The sequence below is a fragment of the Falco peregrinus genome, chromosome 6 (assembly GCF_023634155.1).
Source record: "Falco peregrinus isolate bFalPer1 chromosome 6, bFalPer1.pri, whole genome shotgun sequence".
Taxonomy (NCBI): domain Eukaryota; kingdom Metazoa; phylum Chordata; class Aves; order Falconiformes; family Falconidae; genus Falco; species Falco peregrinus.
This window is the reverse complement of record NC_073726.1, coordinates 39,049,463-39,075,171: the sequence shown is the minus strand read 5'-3', so window position 1 is coordinate 39,075,171 and position 25,709 is coordinate 39,049,463. Positions and strand designations below refer to the sequence as shown.

General features: G+C 45.2%; 1 protein-coding gene across 3 annotated transcripts in view; it reads right to left on the bottom strand.

Annotated features, from left to right (window-relative positions):
- The window catches only part of PPM1H (protein phosphatase, Mg2+/Mn2+ dependent 1H), a 152,077-nt gene extending 136,341 nt beyond the window's left edge, over positions 1-15,736 (bottom strand). For 2 of the 3 annotated variants that reach the window (XM_055807874.1, XM_055807873.1), the window contains exon 1: positions 15,180-15,736. In XM_055807874.1, coding sequence (XP_055663849.1) covers positions 15,180-15,415 — 236 coding nt within the window. In that variant the 5' untranslated portion in view covers positions 15,416-15,736. The remainder of the gene's footprint in view (positions 1-15,179) is intronic. The other variant, XM_055807872.1, reaches the window with a different exon arrangement.
- Between the last annotated feature and the right edge of the window lie 9,973 nt (positions 15,737-25,709).

Here is a 25,709-nt window from a genome sequence, read left to right as displayed (position 1 = left end):
TGGAGATGGCTGAACACCAGCCTGCTGATGGGACACAGTGAATGAATTTCTTATTTTGCTTTGCTTGTGTGCACAGCTTTTGCTTTACCTATTAAACTGTCTTTACCTCAATCTACGAGTCTTCTCCCTTGTACTCTTCCAATCTCTCCCCCATCCCACTGCGGGGGAGTGAGCAACTGGCTGGGGTGGGGGCTTAGTTGCTGGCTGGGGTTAAGCCATGACACTGCAGATTGATTATCATTCCAAACAACAACAAAAAAAACCAAACCCACCTTTGGAAGAATTTTCTCAGCAGCTCCATTTGTGCCCCATTAATAGCACTGCTTTCTGCTGCAGAGGTGAGTCCAGGTATTCCAGGTGGAAGTGTAAGAAATACCAGGTTACTTCAGGAATAAATCCAACCATAGCAGAGTGATCCCCTTAATGCGCAGCAGAGACCTCTGTCATGCAGCAAAGCATGAGAAATTCCCTCTACTTTAAAGAAGGAAAAAAATAATTTCTAGGTTCTCACAACACCTATCTCTAAATACCCTTTGGTCCAAGGCTTCCTGAAACAGAAGACCATGACCTACATTTGTGAAAGGCTTCTTTGATATGTCCTCATGCAATGAATTCTGCCCATATGCTCTTAAGTTACACAGGGAAGTTATCTTTTATCACTGTTTACAGTTTTTCATTTTCTGTCATAGGGGTTTCCTATTCCTGTTAAACTTTTCCCTCCCAGTACAAAAATACTTAGCCTGCCTTCAGCATTCTCTCTCCTGGTTTTGTACATTTCATTTTTTGTTCCCTCTCTTCCAGCTCCTCCATTTCCAACTTGTTTTTTCACCTTAGTCATTACTCCTCCTCTTTAGTTTTGCCTGTAATTAAGGGTGAACACAGTCTCCTCAGCAGTGTTTTAAATGTAGACTTTTACAGAGACAATCAATTTTCCACTATCATATCCCATTTCCTTTGTATGCTAACACTTTCTTTGACTTTTTGACTACACACCGAGCAACTATTTTGGCACGCTCTGCGAAAGGATACTAGAGGGGTTACAGTAATTTCGAAACATATCTGTGTAACACTAATTCAAAGTATCTTTGCCAAACACCCCCACTACATTTCTCCAAGATTAAATTAATCTAGTTACTCATCTAGTGTTTCCAAGTTCTCCATGGAGCATGATACAATTTCAAAGGGGAAAAAAGAACAAAAATTTTCCCTTCAATTATTTGATAGTGGGGGGAGGTTTGACGGGGTTTCTGTTCTTGTTGTTTTAAAGGCACTCAGTTATTTATTTGATAGCCTAAAGAAATCTTCTGGCCTTAGAGAATGCCCTGAGGGAGCACAGTAGTTATACCACATACCAAAACATCAGGACTGTAAGAAAGAGGAAGAGAGGCAGCATGCCTTACACTGTAATTAAACTAAGTGATGGTTTTTATTTGTAAACAAGGCAGTCCCACACAACCTCTCAAAACCAGCTTGACTAAGCCTGTAAATTTACAGGATTAGTATCGCAGCATTTTATCGCTACAGCATTGTTTCTCTCCTACCACTCCCAAGCATTTGAACTACTGTGACAGGACGAATACCCAAGGCCAACTTCACAAAGGAAACTAAAAGGAGTAATACTGCTTTTCAGTAAATCCGTTCCCACCTTGTCATCCTTCAGGAGCTGAACTACAAAGCTGTGTTACAGCTGCGGCCAGGTGGCCCTTCCAGCGGTGCCTGCGTGCTCCCTCCCTTCCCTGGGACTCCCGGGGCAGCTGCCACCGGGGCCACTCTGCCCACAGTCCTGATGCCACCACGCCACACCAGCAAGAAAGGGTACAAGAGGAGGGGGAACCTGATGGGAAGGCAAAGGAAAGCCTCAGTTCACACAATGTCTCTAAATTGCACTATCTCAAATTTGCTGCTTGAACAAAAAAAGCAACAAGTTCAGTCCTCTGAGCTCATCCCTCCCCAGAGCCATTCACTCCAGAGGGTTCAGGCAGCATTTGACTCCAAGACCAGCCACTCTTATTTCCAATTTCTCCAGCAAACAAAAAAGATATGAACAAGGTATTTATCCGACTTCTCCCTCCTCTCCCCCAGAAACAGAACACAGGCCGGGCCTGTGAGGGCAGCGCTCCCTCCTATCCAAACAGGGCCCATGAGGAGCACCGAGCCTTTGAACACAACTAATTTGCTATAAGAAAATGATGGCATGGAAAGACCTTGATCTCAGGCCACACTTTGCCTTTCCCACAAGAAGATGATGCCCTTCGTCCCCAGAGCGCTGCATTGTTTGTGCTCACACACAGGAGCAGGCCCCACGTGTTTCACTCTCGTCATGGAGGGTCCTGCCCCTCTGCAGCAGCCAACAGCATTTCGAACGCTTCACACAAGCACTTCCACAGACAGTAGCGCTTTCGTTCCCTTATCACTAAAAGAGAAAACAACTGCCTCCATGGGGAAAAAAAACAGTCCCCAGATCATTCACTTCAGGTAGAAGCTGCAGATTTTGTTAGAACACGCTCTGTCCCCAGTCCACACCAAACCAACCACACCACCAGATTCAGCAGCAGCGTATCAGCAAATAACAAGATCCCAACGTAAACCTTTGGGCCTACAAAGCCCTGAAGAGCAATCTGCAGTGTACACATAAGTCGTTCCTTGCCTGTGTTTATACATATACCTAGATACCTGAAAGGATTGTGCTCATGTTGTGTTTCCATTTACATGCTCTTGGTTTCAGATTTCTGAATTACACTGTGCAACATAAACTACAACTCTCATTTCCCAGCTATGAGAGTTTCTTTTCCTCTTGCTTCCAGTGTTTTTTCAAAGACAAATGAGCTGAGTACCAAAGTAATTCCCCATCCTCTCCATGAAAGCACTTCACAGAACTAGCTTGCGATTTAGGAATCAGACATGTTTCTAAAACCAAGCAAGAATGGGATTACAGCTAATCACATTAGCCTATAACTTTTTTCCCCTCTAAAAGCAGGATTAAAGGCAGAGATGGGGAACTTCCCACGTTCCTGTACACCAGCTGCATTCTTCCAGACTCAGCTTGCTGAACAGCTAATAGAATTACCATCCACAGACCTAGTATTTTCAGGGATTACTCTGGAGATGTTGGCAAAAGAACTCACTGGACTGTGATTCCCAGCTCTGCACTACTGGAGGCAGGCAGAAACACCTTAAAATGACATTAAGAAGTACGCCAGAGGGAGTCCCAGTCTAAAGAAGTTTTCATCTACATTTCGCAAGGACTGTAGAGACACTGATCTTAATTAAAGTTTATTGAGAAGAATAAAGAAATGAACTGAAAGCATGGGACTGGAGATGTGATTAATGAGAGAGGTAACAAGGTAAGGGAGAGGGAATTGCCCTCCAAGTCTGATGTTGATCTACCTTTCTTTATTTATAAAAACAAACAAACAAAAAAAATCAATGTAAGTTTTGATGTCTTACCAATTCCTGCATTATGGTCAAGAGCATATGTGACTCATTTAAGTACTCACTTTCCCATGACATGTGAAAATGGCTGAAAAACAATTATTTTGGCAGGAAGACGACAGAGGAGAGAAAATTTTATTTACGTTCTGCAAAATAGAAATCACTCATTTCAGACCAACTACCCACAGAACTTTACAATCTATGTAAGCAACAACATTCAGTGAGGTTAGCTTTACGATAACTATTTTCCATTTCTAAATGCCTAACCAAATACCCGAATCTAAAGGCATACACCATCCCCAGCAGCACCACACATACAATGCAGGTTCCACTGTACAGCTCTTAAATTTTTTAAATTATAAGCATTGCAAGTTTGAACTTAGATCAAGTCCTTGGCAAGAAATGGGGAAAAAAACCCAACCTTTAATTTCCTTTTTCAGTCAAGAGACCTACAAATAAATTCAGCAAAGAGAAACAAAAACCAGTTTTTGAAATCTAATTTCTAATCCAAAATTTAGCATTCACTCATGAAACAAAGACCCTTAATGCAGATTCGGAAGGAAAAGCACTTCTCAAAAATGCTGTTTTAAGAAACACTTATAACGAGCAATTTAAAGAACACAGTTTTACTGCACAGGCTTCTGCAAAGCATTGCATACTGCTGAACATGTGAAAAAACCAAGACCCACACTCAGCCTGCCAAGGCGCTTGCACAGATACAGAGCCAGTGGAATTAACAGCAGAGGTATGGGACAGGACACATATAGAGGCACCAGGCTCCCTGCACAGCTACCAAAACCAACAGAGTTGCAACACTTTGCATTCCCGGGTATGAGCAGAGTTGCTTGGCTGCTTCATGAGCCCGATCAGCAAGGCAGAGATGTGGTGGGTTTTACACAGCAGCTCTTTGCCTTTGAAATGCATCATCCAATGCAACCCAGAACCCACTAGAGAGGACCTCGCTTTCAGTTACAACGCTTGGGCCTGAAATGATTTCAGGAATGCTCTTCCCATCCAGAAAGTAAAGAAAGGCTTGCTCCCACTACTAGGTCTTGCAGCTTCTTGCTTTCTCCTCCTCACAGACAGGCAGCACAGATTATGAATCAAAAAGAAAAAAGTCCACAACCAAGGATAAAAACCAACTTCCCTCAAGAGAGAAGTGTAAAAGAAACAAAAAAATCATTAAAAATAATAATTGTCAAAACAAAAAATAAACCAGCGGCATTTTGGGCAACTTCTTTTTCCAGCACTAACCTCCCTTTCATACAAACTGTTTTGAAATCTAACAAAACCCATCTGAAATCAAAGCAGCAGTGTCTATGGTGTCTTCTTAGCCTCCAAAGAGCTGTGTCTTTAAACATCACACCTGAACAGAAGGACAAAACCCTTGCCCAGGTAGTTCGCTAAGGAAAGGAACCTTTTCTACCCCAGGGAAAGGGTATCAAGTGTTTCATGGCTGGGTAACTGGCCGAAACTGCTTTTTTGGAAAGAACTGAAGGATGAGAGCTCACAGCATGTCTGTTCACATAGTGACCTGCTAATCTGAAAAATACAGATGTCTCTGAAAAACAGCAGTGTAAGATTTTATTTTCTTTGCCAGACTTCTCTACAAAATGGACCACTGTTCGAGCTGTAAGAGCTGGAGACCTGTCTTCAGTCCAACTTCCAATGTATGACTCCAGCAAGGACCAGATTGTTAGTTCTGGCTGACACGTATTTTACGGCATTACAAACACGCGCTATGCATCATCTGTTTCTGAGGAGGTCTCTAACACATACCTAAAGATAGACAAATCATACTTGGCCTGAATGAATCAGTGTTGACCAAAAAAAAAAAAAAAGAAAGATCTGCTGCAGAGTTTGGCTGGAGCTGGATCTCTTTTGTGTCTCTGCAGGGAGTTTGGAGGGTAGAAATTATCATAACAGGCCCTAAAGGGTAGAAGAACAAAACAGGGAAATTCAAAAGGACTCACAGGGGGGAGCAGAGATCTTACCTCTGTTGGTAGCTTTAAGCAATGGGGCAGATACACTGACAGGACAGGATAGCACAAAGGGCACTTAGCTATGAGACTAGCAGATTTAATAGAAGGAGAAAATAACTGGGAAGACTTTGGAAATAGAGCTATACCTATGAAAGGATCCCTACACAATCTGACAGACCTCTAATGCCAATCCAAGGACACTTTGCCGCAGGATTTCTGAAGCAGTGGCATGCAGGAACTCAGAGCATGATCCACAAAACCACTGCAGCCTAACACCCAAACAGCACATGCTCCTCATCCACTCAAACTCACACATATGCTGCTGTGTTGTCCCCCCCTTAAACAACCCAATTGCTTATGGTGCAAAATAAAAGTAGCAAAAGATGCAATCAAAGCTCAGTCTGTTTCTTCTCTTACTGTAGCAGAAAACCACCATGGAAAGCAGAGGCAACGGTACATGGTTTCTCAATCTTTTCCCCACCCTCTCTCCCTGAAGTCAGGCGAAGTTGACCACCCTGAATCATAGTATCAGTGCCATTATCTCTGCCTGCAAAGGAGCCTGAAGAGCATCAAAATCAGTCAAGATTGACTACACCTTATGGCAGCACTTCAAAAAGAATGGGGGCAGGGCGCTGAGACTAGAAATGCTTACTCACCTTTCAAGCCATGCTCAAGGACCATGGTCCACAAGGACCTAGACCTTGCTTTCACGAGAAGAAAAGGAAGCCTACAGGATCTGACGTCTTTCCTCCTCCAGCAGAGGAGATGCCCAATACAGTTAAAAATATATGGCATTTGGACAAGTGAAACCAATGGACAGATAGACCTCTCCACACCAGAGGAGAGAGAGGCCGACAATGCCACTATCTTTCCTTAGGGGGGACAACACCCATTCAACTCCTGCTTGTCTTGGGAATGGGGACCATTTAGGAGGAGCATTTGCCATGACCACCAAAACCAGGGTCACACAACATTCAAGGTGTTCATGCAACCCTTGGTACCAAAGAAAAAAAGAGAAGGAAATTAACTGAAGGTAAACATTGGTGATAATCACTCCAGTGAATAGCACTGACAGCTTACAGCATATTTTTTTTCCTTTTTTAAAACATGTACATATTTTCAGCTCTGTCAAGCCAGGGAGTACCCGAGGACACAGCACTGCCCATACCCCTGTACCTCAGCAGACCTGGACTCCCCCAGCAGACTCTCTTTCCGTTAAGCCTCACTATGTTGCATACAGATCCCAAAGAACAAGTGAAGCTCTAGATTTGCCACCCTGCTTCATGCCAGAAAGGCCTGCCAGCCACAGCACACAGATAACCTCTTTTTATTTAAGGTTGGGGGTTGGGTTTTTTGGGGGTTTTGTGGGTTTTGGGTTTTTTTTTTTAATCAGAGTAAGTGCTGAATCACGTACAGGGTCCACATTTTGGCATTTCCCAACTATGCATTGCCCCCTCTTGCTCTAACCACTGCACTTGCCAACGCTGGCTGCCTCAGCCTGGGGTATTTTTTCTCCTTCACACTCTCAGACTCCAGCAATTAAATCATGCTGTGATCAAGAACCAGAGATGTCCCTTCGACAGGTTTTACCCCAGCACAGCTTCCTCCTAAAGAAATACTGGATGCGGTATTTATATTTTATTTATTTATTTAGAGAACATTGAACTCTGCAGACAAACGCTTGCCTTGCGTATGGTATTGGGAGAAGGAATCTTACCTGCCTCCAGCCATTTTATGAGCTTCATCTGTTGAACAGCTCACACAGCATCAACCATTTAGCACCTCGCCACTTAGCATCACAAGTATAGTTGGCAGCACCTACTCGATAGCAAGCATGCTGCTGGATGGGGGTGCTGGGCAGAAGGCACTACTGGTGAAGCTGGCCAAACAGCTGCAATGGACCTGCTGGCCACCTCCCATATGCTTGAACCTCCATAACTGCCTTGCAATAAAACACCCCACCCCATGTCTGTTGGATTTGGGGGGTGGATGGGCTCAACACAAGCTGGGATTCCTCACCAGCTATGCTGACTATTTTGCATTCTGAGCACTTGAAATCACAGCCCCTTCTACTCTACTTAACCCATGAGCAGGAAAATCACTCTGGATAATACAGCGTATTGTAGCCAGCCACCCCAAATGTATCACCCTACCAGGTAAACATAACTGTCCAAATGGGAACCAAGTCTTTCAAGTTACCTTCTTCCTTCTGTTTAAGGAGGAGGAAGGGGAAAAAAAAAATACTTAGACAGCTAAGAGACAACTAAATGCACAATTAATACTGAGCTGCTGCTGCCTAGCGGGGCCTCTTGCATTTTAGAGCACCGAGTTCAATCAGAAGAGAAATCCAAAAGTGAGGGGATAAAGATCCATGGTAGACATGATCCAGGAGCTTCTATCTCCCCTGCAAACACTGCCGCAGCACACATGGAGCACCTTCCTGCTCCAGCCCCATGCCACAGCAAAGTTACTGTGTCTGCTCTGCCCAAATCCACCCAAAGACATCTCCCTCCTCTCACAGGGCATCCACCTACTTCAAGTCCTACTCAGGATGCAGCTCAACACAGACCTGACTTAACCTGTCCTTAAGCCCACAAACCTTATTTCTTCTTCATGTGAAACACGGACCCCCACTGCAGGAATGACCTCTGCTTTGCAGCACTGCTTCCTTTCAAGGTCCAACTGAGCACGTTTCATTTGCTCCCATTCACAGGCTCAAAGCAGTTCACCCTAAGGAGCATAGTCCTGTCAATTACTTTATAGCATGACATTAACTCTGCCAAGCTGTTCCCACTTACACTTACCACTGTTTCCCAAGCGATGCTGCTGCATCTAAGACAAACGAACAAAGCTGGAGTGTTTGCAGGTAACATCTGCTGATTGCCACCAGTGCCAAGGCAGAAGGGGACAAAGGAAGACTGCCTGGGAGGACACAGTCACCCTTTGGCTTCAGAAGCTAGGACCATGCTCAAGCAAGCTTTTCAGAAACACGAGGCAGCACTAGTCTTAAGTCTCCAGGGGACTAGAGCAATACAAGACAGCTCAGAGCGATGAATTTCATACTTGCCTTGTTAGGAATCACGTGTGTGCAACTTAGACTGCACTAAAAATACCACAGCATATGATTTTTATTTTTTTTAACTGTTTTTCTCCTTTTACCCCCATTAGTTCTAAGAAATCAGAGAACACATAGGAAAATCCCAAGCACACAACAGCAGGAAAACCAACAGAAGCACAGAAACTTGACTCAGGATTCATTCCTCACATTTGTATCAAAACTCTTGCCAAATCCTCACTGTCTCAGTTTCTTCACCTGAGGAATGAGAACATTTACACATGTACATTTTTCTCCAAGGTTATACTGAAATTATTATTTGCAAGAAACTGGGCAGATTAGAGGCATTACATAAATATCAGATGCTATACTATAAGCTCTTACACAAGGAAAAGAATTTCTGAAGCTCTTAGAACTATCATTGGTTTCTCTGGGCTGTTTTATATTAGCCCAGGCTTAAACAAGAGTCTGGCAATGTACATTAAAGTTAACATTACATTAAGCACAGAAGAATAATTCAGACACAGGAAGAATATTTAGTCGTCTTTAGGTACAGATACGGTATTTGAATTTTTAGCTCATTCATCAGGTCCTACTCAGTCTTATGTTCTGAACTACAGAAAGAATAACAGAACATAATTTTAGCCAAAAAGAAGTGTAAACCAATTTTTTAAAAGTTCAGTTTAAAAAGGAAAGTAATTCATTATTTCTGTGTACTTAACCTAAGCCAGCCAAACAGAACAAGATAAGAAAAAAGGCATTCCTTTTCCCAGGTGTACCATCCTCCTGAAATCTGTACCAAACAGAATATGTACAAGAAATGTGTTTACCAACAGGGTATGAGTCATGCTCCCAGCTGATGGTTTGAAAGACTAGCTCCCAGAAATGAAAATGTAACTTTCAATTCATAGGAGCATGGTTACCTTCTGTTAATAGGAGACAACAAGGACTAGAATAAGTGATTGGTAGTTGCAGGCCCTACGCTATCCTCTGACATCAACACACTGCCAACTCAGAACAAGCAATTTCTGTGCTTTGGTTTACCTCATCTCACAGATCTGGTAAGCTTTCACCTGCTTCAGATTGTTAATACACTTAATGTTTGTATAAATAGTTTGGTCTGCAAACAGCACTTCAGGTGGAAAAATACCTCTGTGTTATCTTAACTCACAAAATCAGCAAATTATGTTGATTGTGACAACCTAAAATTTATGATCACTGAGAAAGGCCAGAAATTATTTTAATGAAAACCTCCCGTCAGTTCTCACGTACATTAATTTCCTACAAGCTAAGTAACACAGCATGATGCGACATCATCAGCCTTATGAAACAATCAGTACTTGGGGGGGGGGGGGGGGGGGGGGGGGCGGAATCCATAAGCTTCCACACACCCCCTCCTCATTTTGAACTTAAGTCATTGCTGTAACAATATACTACTGTAATAATGCTGCAGGACACAGCCATCATCCCTCACCTACAACTCTGCATTCATTACGGGTCAGTAGCCACCACACCACAGAGAAAATGTAATTGCTACTGCAGGCCTGCAGAGCAGAGAAACCACAGTCTCCCTCAAATGTAACATTATGGAAAAAGAGCTGGGGACTTCGTGTCTCATCAAATGAAAGGCACTGCTGGGACAATAAATTGACTTTATAAGCCAAGAAACACACACCCCACAAACGTCAAGTTTCTGGATACCTATTATAACTTGGAACTGCGAGATACCTAAAGTGTCATTTAGAAAGTTTTAAAAAATTAATTTAAAAAGGCAGGCAAAACTGTCTTTCACATAAGGACACATGCAACACACAATTCAGACTTTCCTCATTTCCCTTACGTGTATTTAATAGTACCTTTTGATAGTCTCCAAAGAGATGGCAGAAAGGTAAGAGTAAAGAGAGGAAAGTATGCTATACAGAAGCAGGTCTATGGTACCATCCCCGAGATTCATACAATTTAGGACAGCAATTACATTACTGAATCCTGAACTACCAGGAATCCACATTCAAGATAGATGGAAACTGACTAGCTGTGTTTTTCTGCCACAACACGCTACTCAGTTGCAGTTTCCCTGCAACTCCACCAGCACTAACATCACGCTAGTCCTTTGTCATCTGCAAATTTAGGATCTATTTTGTCATGCCATATATAGTCCAGGGAATTCAACCAGGAAAGAAAGGCACTTCTCCAGCCTGTCCACCCTCTATCTTCATGGGGGGAACAAGATAAAGCAACAGAGCAAAAGATGGAAAATAATGTTCTGAGCAGAGTTTGGATGCAGGTGAACACCATTCAAGTCGTTTCATGTTATATACTCCATCTATGCTACTGCCTCTATCTACTCTGCCAGTTACTTTCAGAGTTCAGTGGAGGGGCTGAGGGCAGCTTAGTAGAAACTTTGCAGGGAAGAGGTCATAAAACACTGAAAACAGCCCAGAAAGGGGCTAGGGAAGACATTTCCCTTACAGTAATAAGGCAACCCAAGCAGAAGCTCAGAAGCCAGCTCAGGCTCAGACAGGGTAAGGTCTGGGAGAGCCCCGTGGCCTTGGGAGCGCAGCTGCCTGTATAGGGGAGGGAGGGCAACAACTAAATAAAGTGTCAGGCAGGATCCATCCACCCCTCTTACTCAAATAAATCACTTAACTTTTCAGAGAGCAGCAAATCTCCTTACCCCTCCTAGATTAAAGGCAGACTTAAAGGAATGTTTGATAACACTGCCCTCTCCCTGGATCATTCCTGATGCTCATCAGCTAAATACATGCAGTAAAACTATGTTAGAGACAAACTTTTATTTTTAATCAAGGGTATTTCTAAATAAACTGATACCTTTAAAAGACACTTTAAAAGCTTACTGGATGTGGGATACAATTTTCATTTTGCTTCTACGGAGTTTGATGACCATTAGACCAAGGGTCTGTGGTAAGAGTATCTCTTTGAAACATCTACCAGACTTTTGCCATTCTGTAGTATGAGGTAAACTGAAATTCACGGTCTCGGGTCTCCCATGAAGGAAGAGACAGCAGGACAGTCATTTCAGAAGACAATTTTCAGGTTGCTCACCAACTAAGGAAGCCACGTCTCTATGGGATTCCCACTAACATTTCAGGAAGCAATGATGCTTTATGCCAGCATCAAGTATGTTTTTGAAGATTTCATTTGCCTGCCTACATGCTTTGCATAATGCTCACACTATTAAAAGAGAGGAAGCTAATAATAAAAAATAAAGGCTAATTTACATTTCACTGCATAATACCAGAGATAAGCATGTAATTTTAAAAATAAGTTAAAATATGACTTGGATGAGCAATATTGCAAAAAATATCCATTATAAAAAGTTCAGTACAAGAGAAGCAAGAAAAAGGGGAGGAGAAGTGCTCATTACAGGGGAACATGTCAGATGAACAGGAATATGCCACAGATGCTAAGGAGGAGAAATACTGAACAGGGTGAGCTCCTTTATCACTACCAAAGTTACTAAGAAACCCTTGTCCTCAGGAATAAAAGGAACAAGAGGAAGTCCCTGAAAATACTACAGAGTTTGCGCACTCAGACTGCTTTAGTTCCGTATGGGAACCAGGTCTAACCCCGAGATACCCTCTCCAGCTTGAATGAAACATCGACATGTCAACATTAAGGAGCTCCAGTATCATCTCTAAGCTGACACGTTTTACATCTAAAGAACATGAACATTGCAAAGGCTTTCCTGAGCCAAAGCCTCCAGATAACCTGTTCTCAGAGCCAAAATTTCTTACTAAACACAGTGAGACAGATGCTGGCACTGGGCATGAAGCATAAATCCACCAACTCAAACCCCGCTCTGCCAACAACCCATGACATCAGGGCAGTCACAATAAAGGTAGCACGCACTCTCTCCTTACACCTTCTGCACCCAATCCCCACCTTCTAAGTCTACAACAACCGTTCCTTAACTTCAAGAAGTAAAAATCGCAGTGCCCAAAGGCACCTTCTGCCAAGAAAACACTGGAAACACTTTTGCTGATTTGCTAAAACATGAAAACATGGGAAAGGCAACAGCTCAGGGAAGTTAGACCTCACAGCAATGCAGATATGGCACGTATTTTCTGACTCCTTCATACCAAAGCAAACTACTAAAATGTCAGTTAAATGGCTCACCTTTGAATTATGTTACAAGTTCCTTGTGAGGACACCAAACTTCCTCCTAACATTCTTGCAAGTGCTCACTTGTACTGTATCAAAAGGCAAGCACTGCTCTTGATAGTTTCCCTAATGTAGACACTAACACAATGCTAAATAATAGCATAGGAGTACTTCACCCCGATTCCCCCAAGAAAACAAATTTCAAAATATACATAATAGTAATTTGACCCTCCTGGTATTTTTCCATTCCTTTTCTCTACATACCTCAAATGAGTTCCAAAAGAAAAACAAGATATTTTGAACATAAACCTCCAAGCCAGTCTTGCAATTATTTTCAGAAAGTCTAGTAATAGCTCAGTAGGAATAAGAAAAAAAAAAAAAAAAAAAGGAAAAAAAAAAGAAGTCATACTTTGCAAACCCCAAGTTTGTCCTTATTTCCTTCTTTTTCTTTATTCATTAATGGCTGTTGCACTGCCTTGCCTTTGGAGGACAATGCAATTTTGGTAGCACTCTTTCCTCTTAGCTTCTGCAGAATGAGCATTTTGACATCTGATCACAACCAAAGCCCATTTAGGGAGATCATATAGATGTTTCTGGGAAGAGCCTGTTAACATGTTAACTAGTTCTCTCTCTCTAAGGAGGAATTTTCTTTCTCTTTCTTTCACTGAACTCCGCTCCACCAGCACTAGAACCAGTAACTGCACTGGAAGGGGATGAGACAAAAGAAAGAAAAAAAGAAACCACAAAAAACCCAAATAAACCAAAAACAAAACCAAGAGATAAAGCAAAAGGCCAACCTATTTTCACATAGATAACAATAGGAACTGAGAAAGCCAGTAACCTTTTTACACCTCCCAATTAACCGAACTGCTGAAAGCTCAGAAGAATAACAAGTATATGAAAACAATCTCTGCATGTCTTCTCCCTTCACGATCACCAGAGCCATGTATTTTACCTCCAAACACTCCCTCACGGAAGGTTTCATCCACAGGGTCAACCTGGGTTTTAGCTTTCCAGCACTCCCATTTTTCTTCCCTGACAGTCTCAGGCAAAGCTTGCAGGCAGCAGTGGACGCGCATACCTGGGAGCCAGAGAACCTCCTTCCCACTTTTGTCACCAATATGCAATTGCACTCACTTGCTGAAAGCCACAGCACCTTACGCAAGATAAAAATAGCAGCACTTACTTGTTTTGGTAAATAATTGCTTTTTAAAGGACTATTATAGTAGCAGAACTATTATAGCTTACTTTTAAACATTTAAAAGTTATAGTTCCTGGGGAATTTGCTCAGTAGTCTATTTAATTCTTTAATAATCTGAGGAGAACAAACCAATTTTAAATTCTTTAAATCTCTCTTCCCATTTCAGTGTCCTCAATGATATAACAGCCTTTTAAATAAAGCTAGCGATTGCTCGTTAACAATGTGAAGCCTTCACCGTACTTTCTGCAGTAGTTTTGTTAGGCATTCATACATGCCTGAAGAGCCAGCGCACTACAGCAAAACAGCTCGTAGGTTGGAAGGGCGAGTTTAGTGGAACTTGTGTAATCTGTGAGCTGGCAGCAACGTGGATGGCCAGGCAGGCTCCAGACTCAGAGACAGCAGCAAAGAGAAACCAAATACTGAATCCCGCTCCCAGTATCATCGAAGAAAACAACGCATCTACCGATAAAGGAATCAAGTGCAAGGACATGCCTTGGCCCCGCAGCTACTCCCACAGCCTGCGGGACGGGGATCTGCATCCAAACGGACGCTGCCCGTTGCCGGGCCGGTATGTAAGGCGCTGCGTGCAATCGTTTAGTTTGGTCGCGCTCAAGGCTACAACCAGGTCGCGACCTGACACCCTCTAAAGTAAATACCACGACATGAGAGGGTCAGGGCAACGAACTGCTGGGAACGCCCGGTGCTAGGGTTCGCCAATGGATTTTTCTCTCAGCTTGGAGCTCGTGTTCAAGTGCCTCCCCAAGCATGAAAGCACTGGGGGAATAAGCGACCAGCCACCACCAGCGAGCGCGACGCTGCCAGCTCCGCAGGACGGTGCCCAAACCCCGCACCTTTCCCGGCGGCTGGGCAGCGGCAGGGAGCGGCACGCGCCATCCCGGGCTTCCATCAAAGCCCTTTTAGCTCCCGAGTCGCGAAGAGACGCAGCTGTTCACCGGCGGGGACCCCATCGTCGGCCCCTGCACCCCCGGAGCCGTCGCGGCGGATAGAGGAGCCCCGGTGCTGCCCGTTTGCCACCCTTCGCCCGTCCGGTAACCGGCCGCTTCCGCGGGGACTCACAAGGGCAGGTGACCGCCCGCATCCTCGGCCCCCCACAAACGAGCTGTCCAGGTGCAAAGCTACGGCCGGGGCCGGGCACCGGCGCCGCTGATACCGCCCCCCGCCCCCCGCCGGCTCCCGCTGGCCGCGGCGCCGCGCAGGCCCGGGACGGCGCCCCCGCCACCTCCGGCAACGCCGGCACCCGCCGCGGGGGGGGGCACCCGGCACCGCCGCCTCCCGCCGCCGGTGCGCCCAGCAGCGGGGTCAGCCCGGCGGGGCGGCGGGCCCGGCCGCGCTCCACCTGCCCGCCGCGGCCGGGACCCGTACTCACTCCGCGTAGCCCGTGGTCCAGGGCAGGCGCCGGGTCTCCTTGTTGAGGATGAGGATGGGGCGGGCGATGTGGTCGGCGGAGCACTCCACCTCGTCCGGGGACAGTCCCAGGAACTCGGGTCTCCCGTAGGGGAAGCGGAGGGGCAAGTCCGCGCCGCTGCCGTGGTCGGCGCCCGCGCTGCCAGCCATGATGCCGCCCATGAAATTGGCCACGGCGGACTTCACCCGCGTGAGCATAGTACCCCCCGCCGGAGGCGGCAGCGCCGGGGCCGCCGCGCAGGGCGGGGAGCGGGGCGCGCCCGCGGGCAGCGCTGCGGCGGCGGCTCCGGCAGTCCCCGCCGCGCTTCCGCAATGGGGGCGCCGGGCCGCGCGGAGCCGGGTGGGGGAACGGCGGGCTCAGGGGCAGCCGCGGGGCCGCGGCCTCATCGCAGCAGCGGCGGCGGCAGGTTCCCCCCTCCCGGCGCAGCGCTGGGTGAACTCAGCCCGGCGGCGGCTGCTGAGTCATGTGATAGCGAGGCTGGATTTGCCCGGGCGCTTCCTGCTCCTCCTGCGGCACCGGCGGGCTCCTGGCACACGCCGGGCACGGGCGGCCGCCCCCCCGCCCTGCCTCCCGCCCGCCTCCCGCGCCGGGGGGGCGGCCCGCGGCAGGTGCGCGGCGTGGGGCGGGGCCTGGCGGGGCCGCCCCCGGCTGCCTGCGGCGGTGCGGCGGGGGCCGGGGCCGTGGCCGTGGCTGTGGCCGGCGGAGCGGCGGGCGGTCAGTCCTGCCCGCGGCCGCCGCCGAGAGGAGTTGTCCGGAAGGCCGTTCACGGGGAGCCGTTCGGTGGTCCTGGCGCGCTGCGGGTGCCGTTACCGGCGGGCTGGAGGTCGCCGCCCACAGCGCGCCCGCCCCTGCTGCCCTGGGGCTGAGCCAGCGCCGCCCGGGCGGGACGCTCCATCCCAGCGCCCGGCAGAGCCCTCGGGTCTCACGGGCCGTGGGACTGCGCTTCCGCTGCAAGGGTTGGCCATCCTTCTCCTCCTGAAACGTGTCAAGGATGTTTTTCCTACACAACTTTTTGCTAGGAAAAACGAACCACTAGCGCCCTGCCCGGGGGGCGGCCCAGCGGCAGCGGCCTAGAGCGAGTCCTGCGGCCGCGGGTGCCCCTGGCTGCCTGGGGGGGCCGGGACGTGCCCGCCCGCCGGCCGGCAGCGGTGCGTGGCCGGCCCCGGTGCCTCCACGCGCAGCCAGGCGTTTAGGGTGCTGTCACGGGGCAAAAGTGAAAGGACAAGCCTGAATATCTTCAAATTTGAGGTCACAGATGTTTTAACACCCCCTTCGCTGGCTGTGTCATATTGACTGTGTCATATACTCTTTTACCAAAAAAAATTGGGAGGTCTGCTGCAAGTGGTGGTCGCCCAAATGCGTGGGAAGGTTGCAGGTTTGCACGTGCCAGCCTTCGGGAAGACAGGCGTGAGGGGAGCATAGCCAGAGCATGTGAGAAGCCGGTCCTCTGTGGCAAGGCTGTGTCTGTGCCCTCTGATGCTGCACTACTCCTGAGAGCTATAAGCCTCCCTCACTGAAAGGCGTAGCGACCTGCAAAATGGAGCAGGTAGGTATGGCAAGCCATGAGAGTAGCACAGTACTGGGACTTAGCAGGGAAAAGCCGGCTAGTCATCAGATGTGGCTAGTGGGGATGATCGACTGTCATCTAGCTGGCTCATAGTAGGAACCAGCTGGCATACCGCTGAACACGCAGTTACACAGTTTTGGAGAGCAAGGCCTGTGAGCTTGTTCAATTTCTGGTTATTAAATGATATCCTAAGAGCTGATTTCCAACAATACCTGTGGTTTTGACCAGGTTCCTTGTATACAGACAAGAGAAATGCAAAGATGTTGTGACACCAGTTTTTATGATAAAGCTGTCTATTAACAAGTCTACAGAGCCAAAAGTAGGTTGGTGAAGAGGGATGCTAAGAGTGTGTTAAGTGCTACTTGAAGTAGAGTTGGAAAAATACCCACCCCGAATGAAACATTACAGATATATCTCCTTTGTGAGGAAGTAGTTATTTTTCCTATCTCTTGTTTAGTCATTTCTAGGGCTGATACTATAGATGTTTTGAGGAAGACTCTCTTAGGTCAAAAAAATACGTGACATTAATAACTCATCGTTTGATTACAATATAATGAAAACCTTGTAGTTTTTCCTTTCATGCATTTGCGTTTGCTTTGCTTTGCTTCCTGGTTACATTGCAGAGGTCATTACTTTAAAGAAAAAGAAAAATAAAAAGAAACAAAAGCTTGTTAAAATTCAGGGTTTTTTTCCACAGGCCCTGGTCTGGGTGTCCTAACAGGCAACCATTCATCCACATTCAGCTGTTACAGGGAAGGCAAGCCTGAGGTGTTGGGATTCCCAAAGCCCCGTGGCTACTCTGTTTAGTGGCCTGAACCGTAACTGCTTTGTCTAGTCCAAGTTCATTCACAGTCCCTGCCACCCAAGGACAATCCCTTCACACTATCTTTTGCCTGCTAGACGGCCAGTGTTTTTCATCAGGCGGGCACTCCAGCACCCATTTCCCTCACTAATGCTTCAATGGACCTGCCACCTGGAGAATACAGGGGCATGAGCAGACTGGACATGTATCCTGGAGAGGCTCATTTTTTTCTTTGTAAAGGTAGATCCCCTCACAGGTTATCAAATATACTCCTGGAGAGGCTATGCCAGCAGACTAAACTTTGCAGTTTATTTGACATAAAGACCTTGAGAAATATAATTGACTGAAACTCGGAACAGAGAGGGTACAGTGTTTGTCTTCCTGCCCCACCTGCAGTCATTATTTTGCACAAATATGTATATGTAGGGAGTATATGTAGGCTTGTTAGAGTTTAAATTATTATCTCTGCAAGATGACAAGGAAAAGCTCAGATCAGACATATGGGGAGACAGCTTAACACCTCACCACTCAAAACAAATCTGTGTGCTGTTTGAAATTCTGTGGATGCTTGCCTCTGGCACAAGAATGCTGCAAGGATACAACAGGTATGATGTGGCTGGTCTCTTTATACTGGAAAGTGTAGATACGCTTTGATTTCAGTTCTCTTTGGGAAAGAGGATCATGTTCACTTTTGAGTCACTTTTTGAAGCCCCACTTCTCAAAGGAAATAATGGTCAGGCCTGGCAGATCTCAGCAAGTTCCTCAAATTTCCTGGCCTGCAGTCCATCTGGTCCAAGCCAGACATTTTTTCTTTGGTGGTGGGTAGACCTCTAAAGGTTTGGGTATTGACCCAATCAAATAAAATTTTGAGGCTGAATTCTCTATACAAATGTTTGAAAATTGACTCTGTGTTCTCCTGCAATCCCATGACTAACGCAAAGGAAGGATGACAGGCTGGATTTTAAAAAATGTAAAATTATTTGTGATATTGAGATAAATGTACTTTTCTCTCTGAATAGCTAACCATGCTGTGGAACTAGTGAAGCTGCATGTGGGCCAGAAACACATTCATATGAGCTCTTTGAAGCCTCTGAATTATGTTATGCCACCTTGCCATGCATCATATTCAGCATTCAACAAATTCAAGAGCATTTTATTTACAATAAAACAGATTTACACAGAGAATAAACTTTTATACAATGATAGAACAATTCTGATTGGAGATGACTTCTGAAGATCATGTGCTCCAACTTCTTTGTCAAAGCAGGACCAACTTTAAAGTTATATTACTTTGTCTAGAACCTTGTCTGATCAAGTTTTCAGTATTTCCAAGGATGGAGATACCACAGCCTCTCTGAGCACCAGTTCCAATCTTCAACCACCCACACGTGAAAATTTTTCTCCTGGTACCTATTTGGGATTTCTGTTGTTGCAGTTTGTGTGTTGCCTCTCATTACCATTCACATCCAAGAAGAATATGACTCTTTCCTCTCTATACCCTCCTATTAGGTAGTTGGAGACAGCAGTAATGTTTCTCCCACTTAGTGTTGCCTTCTAAAGGCTCAACAAATCCATTTCTCTCAGCATCTTCTTGCAACAATCTTGGTGGTCCACTGCTGGACTCGTTCCAGTAGGTCGGCTGGGGAGCCCCAAACCGGACATGATACTCTCACAAATGCCATTTAGAGGGGTCACTTCCATTGACTATTGCTGATATACCCCAATATGTGGTTAGCCTTCATCCCTGCAAAGGCACACTGGTGGCTCATATTCGCTTTGTTATCTACCAGGACCCTCAAGCCCTTTCCTGCAAAGATGCCTTCTTGACAGTCAGCCGTCACTGTGGGTTTACTCCATCCCAGTTGCAGCACTCTGCGTATGTTCTTGGTAAACTTCAGGAGTTCCTGACAGCCCATTTCTGCAGCCCACTGAGATCCCTCTGAGTCTCAGCCCTGACCTCCAGCTGTCAACTTATCCCCCACAACCTGGGGGAAAGCAGACAAATACTTACAGTCAGCAGCAAACTTACAGGTATCATAACCTCTCTGTAGGTACTATTTATATATAGAATCCAGCCTCAAGCTGGAAGGGACCCATAAGGACCATGGAGTCCACCTCCCTGGTCCTGGCAAAACTACCTAAAACTACATTATATGACTAAGAGCATCATCTGGACACTCCTTGAACTCTGTCTGACAGGCTTTGTGCCATGACTGCTTCCCTAAGCAGCCTGTTCCAGTGATCGACCACCCTCTCGAAGAGGAATTTTTCCTAACGTCCAATCTGAATTTCCCCTGATGCAGCTTCATTCCATTTCCTCATGTTCTATTTCTGCTTTTCTATCCACTTTTTAAAGAACTGAAGCAAAATTCACTTTAAAATAAAGGAAAAATTTGCAAGATGAAATATCCACTTGGCTGTGAGGACTCTGGTTCTGGCTCTTGAGTACTTGAACAGAGGCTATATTATGTGGAGTAGCTGGAAGCATATCAAATGAAAGTGCTTGACTCAACATGTTTACACATTTTCTGATCATAAAAATTATTTCTAGTGCAGACCCTTTTTTTGTTTCTTTTGCAGAACATGGAAATACTTGGGGCTCTGCCTCATAAGCATATCAAATTTATTTTAGCTGTCTAACTTTCATTTGCTCGTACCTTGTTTATACCTTATGTTACCTGCTTGCTTGTTTTGTTTCCTGTGCTTTTCATGCTCTGAACAAAAGTAATGGGAAAACTCCCGAAGACTTTGGTGAGAGAAGAAGTAGCTCTAATGTGAGATGAATGCACCATTTCTGTGGGCATGAATTTCTGTGTCATATTACCACAGATGTGCAGAATATCCATAGTTGTGAACTCAGCTGCCACATTAGTTCGGGGAGTATATCAGAATAGATGTCTGACATTATGGTGAGGAAACTGTATCTTCAGGGGAAAAAGCAGTTTTGAAGGAAGAATTGGTTGTTTTTCTCTTTTAATCCCCCAAACAAAAAATACTTAGAGCCTCGTTTTGCACATGACTCTGCTTAGGAAGATGACCATGTCATATGGTCATCAATGAAGTTATTCTTACCTTTTCAAATGTACTGTGCAACCTTTGATAAGCATGAGGAAGCTCTTTCTCTCCATAAAAAGGCCCTTCAGAATCACAGTGCCTGAGGCAGCATAGTGACCTGGAGGACAAAATGCCACTTATTAAGATATCAACCCTACTTCCTGCAATACCAGATCTCCTGTCCATGCCGGCACCAACCCCCAGCATTTCTACGCTTATCAGAGCTGACAAGATCAAGCTCTTTGCCAGTTTGCAAACAGGAGCACCAACAAAATTTAAAAATAAATAAATACTAGCAATACTTGGAGTTATATGTTTCCTCTGCTATACCTGATTTCTACTGCTCCATTCTCTAGTCTACTAATTTCACACACGGATTTCCTGGTGAGAGACTTCTGGGACTGAAGTTCAGAGAGAGCATCTCCAGAAGAATATGGTTAGTGTGGTGGTCCCAAGGCTTCACAGTCTAATTCAGTCCCTCATGAAGCACGAGTCAGGCAGTGCTGCTGAGTGCTGCAGGCTACCCAAAGAGGCCAAATCTACAAAATAGTATCAGGGCCAAATCCCCATATAGTTCATTCTCAAGCAGAAAATTTAGGGCAAACTGTTCTTTTTCCATTGCTGTCCTAGCCATAAGCTAACCAAAACCTGTAAGTATTTTTGCTTTGACAGGTTGCAGGGGCTATAGTTAGGTTCACTTTTCGTGGCATGGTGCTTTTAGTCCGCGGGTCTTCCTTTGAGCATTGCCTGTATCAGAGACCAGTGTGGGTTGGAGGCATGGGAGGGGCAAGCAAACATCCAAAGTTTCTTTTAGACTAGGGTAAAACAAGGGATAAAACTGTTGTATGCACGGGTTTCATGCTGATATGCAATGTGGATGTGCCAGGAGCCCTGTGGTGGTAGGTAGGATTTGGAGCCAGAGGTTGTCTACCTGCTCCCCTAAGTCAACCTACATGGAGAACTACCTTTTTCCTTGGTCATGCTGAACAGTTAAAAACCTATGCTTTTAGGGATCCGAAAGCTAGAGATTCCTTTCACCAGCAGGACTTAACCTAGAAGGCATTTTCAGAGCAGCAGTTGTACTGAATCAGAATGGGCTTTAACAAAGCAGGGGCTGGAACACAGGTGTCCTGTTCCTCAGCAGGGTCTCTCCCTCCTGCTTTTTCAGACTCGTTCTTTCTGCATATTTAAGAGATTACACAAAGCAGAGCCCTGTCCCAGCCCTGTCCTTACTCCAAAATACGCTGTACACCTGAGTGATGAAAGCATTCATACCAGAAAAGTGGGTTCATATTCCTTTTCACAGTGAAGGACTAATAAATGCAATATCCTGAGCTGTGTGAGAGCAGCCTTGACTTAGGTACCCAGGCAGGAAAAAGGCCCTAAGGGAGGGATCTTAACTCACTGCCAATCACAGTAAAAGATGTCACAGAATCTTGTAACTGCTTGAAATCTCTAGAAATATAAACAAATTCTTCAGCGTAAGCTGCCCATAAGCCTGTAAGAATTTCACATTTGCCAAAAACTACAGAATTACTTCTGCAAGAATCTATCAGCAAGTATTCTGAAAATAAACTTCTAATTTCACAATAAGCATCATCATCATGATTTTGCTTCCACAGCCTTTTCTTACTTTCCGTTATCTCTTCCTTTTTAATACCTGTAGCTAAATCTGCTAATAATGGGATGGAATAGGGATTAGCTTGTTTATGTGCTCCTGTTGGCGTCTTTTCATAAGGGAGGTGGAGCAAAATGATTATATCCTCTCTGAGGCTTCTTCGCCCTGGCTCCTGTGAAAGAACATCTTGCCCTGATGATGTTGTGAGATGCTTCAAAACGTCAGCAGTGGCAACACTTTTGCTGGCAGTCTCAGCAAAAAACCCAGAAAGTAATCAAATAGGTTGCAATGCAGAGACAACGGGAAAATGAGCAGGTAAAAGGACACGTGGGTGTTTGCAGATGTTTAGAGCTATGGGACAGCACTAACAGCTTGGCTGAGCGCAGGCACATGTGTTTCAACTGCCTCAACATTTTGGGTTGAAATAGGAGTATTTCAGAATATAAAATGGTCTTGACTAGTGCCTGAGTTACGCATGGGTTAAGCACACAGGGAAGTGATCTGTATATACGAAATGGTGGGGAAATTTTGAGTAACCTGCTGGCTGCCTCCACTGCAGAGGCTCCTTACATGGGGCTGTTTCAAGATTAAGTGTGATGGGTGCATGAGGGGCTTCTTGTTTGCCTACGGCAGCTCAGGAGCAGATGGCAAACAAGAAGAGGGATCCTCTCCTTACATCTGGTCTGTGGCTTCTGCTGCACAAGCTTTCCTGCAGCTCAGGCCAGCCAGGCACCAGCTTTCAACCGTGTGTCAGCTGGGGTCTTGTCTGCAGCGCAGTTAAGCCTAAACCACCATGCTCTGCTTAGAGTTAGGCAGTCCGTCTGTTGTTGGTGGGTTTTTTCATCTTTTCTTTTTCGTCTTGTCTTTTCTTTTTAATTTTTTTAATATTAATTAAATGAACATTTCTGGCAGAACTTCAAGATTTGAATGTCAGCCTGGGCATAAAAAATCCCAGGTGCCTTACGTGGCACTCATTCTCAGCCAGCCTTGCCAAGGAAGGAAGTGGGATTTTTGAGCAAGTTGTCAAAACTCCAGGTTCCTAGACTTCAGGCTGAGTTTACAAGATGTTTTATGCTGTCAGAAACGATAGTCCCAGCTATACTGAATGATGGCAGAGAAAGTTAAAGAATTTATGCTACTTTTGTATTTAGCTCTCAGATTTCTGCTCATCTTCTGTAAGCAGGAATAGGGAAACTGTTTTCCCCATGCTTTTTTTTTTTTTTTTTTTTTTTCTTTGCACTATTCCTCAGGAGATGCCTGTGGCCCTGTGTAGTCAGCCTGGCTATCTGCTTTCCCAAAGACATGAGATTCTGATATTAATATGCTGTCATTCAGATTGCTACAACTAATATGCAGAATCTTGTCAATAGCCAAAGAAAGAAGAACGAACAAGGTAAAAGCAAGTTTTTACTTCAGAATAATTTTGTTTTATTTAGAATTTATTGGGACTTCCAAAGGTCCTACTAAGAAGTAAAAGTGTGTATATAAATATTTGTTAAGTTGTGTTACAGTGAAAGAGCTCTCCTGGTTTAGTTTTATAAGATGATACTATAAATTTTGTCCTTCTACAGCATCCTTCAAAGGTCTCTTATTATAGTATCTGCTGCATTTTCTGCAAAGACCTGTGTCCATAGTGTGGGACCTAAACCATTTTTAGGTTTGACAAGCACATTGCTTTTCTTCTCTCCCACACTTGTTTTATAACTTGACCACTCTCTTTCATTAATGCTTATGACAGTTTTATTTAAATGGATTCTTCCTCACCTTGTTTTATTTATTGAGGAGTTTTTAGCTTGATTTGTCTTTGCTTTTTACTTCCTCTTTTATGGACTAGAAGCTAAGGCTTTTGACAGTCTTCTGCAGACTGGATTTAAAAATAAAAATAATAGAAAAGGAATAACTTTTTCATGCTTCTTCCTAAAACAGATTGCCCAAGGCACAAAAATGTGACAGTTATATCTGCTTCATTTCTCCCCATTTGAACTGAATTAGTGACGAAAACCCAGGACTTCGTTCAGTGTTAAAGCGCTGCTAGCCGAGGGACGGACATGTAAGAGAGCATTAGCAATATGCCAGTGCTGGCCATCCTGCATATAGTGACACTGAGGAGTTTCAATGATTTGGAACTGCGCTATTTCAGTGGTGTTGCAATGTACCCATAAGGCTATCTTAAAGGCTCTTCTGAGATCACAGAAACTGTGGCTTCTTCAGATATTCTCAAAAAAACCCAAACCCCAAACCCGCAAAAACACCAAACTGGAAGCCTAGAATCAGTTTGAAAAGGTTGTGTCAGGTAGAATAGAAGTTAGTCCAGCTCTTGAGCGGGCTGATGGAGCAAAAGTGCAAACAGGATTTTCTGAACATCTCTGCTTCCGCGGCGGAGGCAGCCACAGGAAAGGCCCTGAGCAAACACATTGCTACAACAATAGGCAATCTGCACAACCTTCTGCTTGCTACAGCTGATTTATCTAAAAATCAAATTAACCTTTGACTTTCATGGGTCATGGCCTTTCAACTATTGTGTGCAACAGCCTAAGAAGCCAGATAGAAAAGCTTAAATCGTTTTAAAAGATTTAAAGCAATAAAGCAAGCATCATAATCTTCCACCAAATAGCTGACATCATATAAATATGCTGACCTTCTGGAAATATAACTGTTTGTGATTTAACACCTGTGTTTACATTACATTTTTTTTACATATATAAACTGTGGGGTTTTTAAAAAAATATATTTCTATGAAGCTGTAGCCCCTTTTGAGAGTGATACATGCATCTCAATTACATTTAAGTAAAGAGAGTAAAGAATTAGCATGCCATAACCTAATGCTGGTTATTGCCAATCGTCTCCCAGCTTAGCCACTGGAAACAATTCTCACTGTGGTGCAGGGGAGTTCCCTTTGCTTCATGTTTTCAGACTCCTTTCCCCTCCACTTGAGCCCTTGCCTGAAGTCCTGCCTGAAGCAGGGAGGTGCTGAGGGCTCACTGCCCACGGCTGGCACACCAGCCCTCTGCAAACCCCATGGCCTCCAAGGCTGTGGTGCAATTGTGGTACCCTACGGCTGTCCAAAACTTGTCACCAGCCTAGGTAAAACTGACTTTGGTCTCCGTGAAGATGAGAGTAAAATAACTCTGCTGCTGCTCACTGCCTTTTCCTGCTGTGCACATCAAGGGGCTGATAGTGAAGGTGGTGGGGCAGTTTTGGGGGCTGCTCAGCCCAGGCTTAGCAGCTCCAGCCCTCAGACAACCATTACCTGCACCAAAACCCAGGAACCGCAGTCACAGGTACACTCACTTGTCCTTTGTCCTTTGTGCCTGTACTTTGCTGTCCCAAGCCAAACCATGGTTTCCTCTGTGGATTTCAGTGTATCTCCGTTTGCAGTTTTATAACAGAACTTACCGAGCTACAAGAATTTGCAGTCCCATAAAAAGACCTGCGGTTAAGAAAAATCTG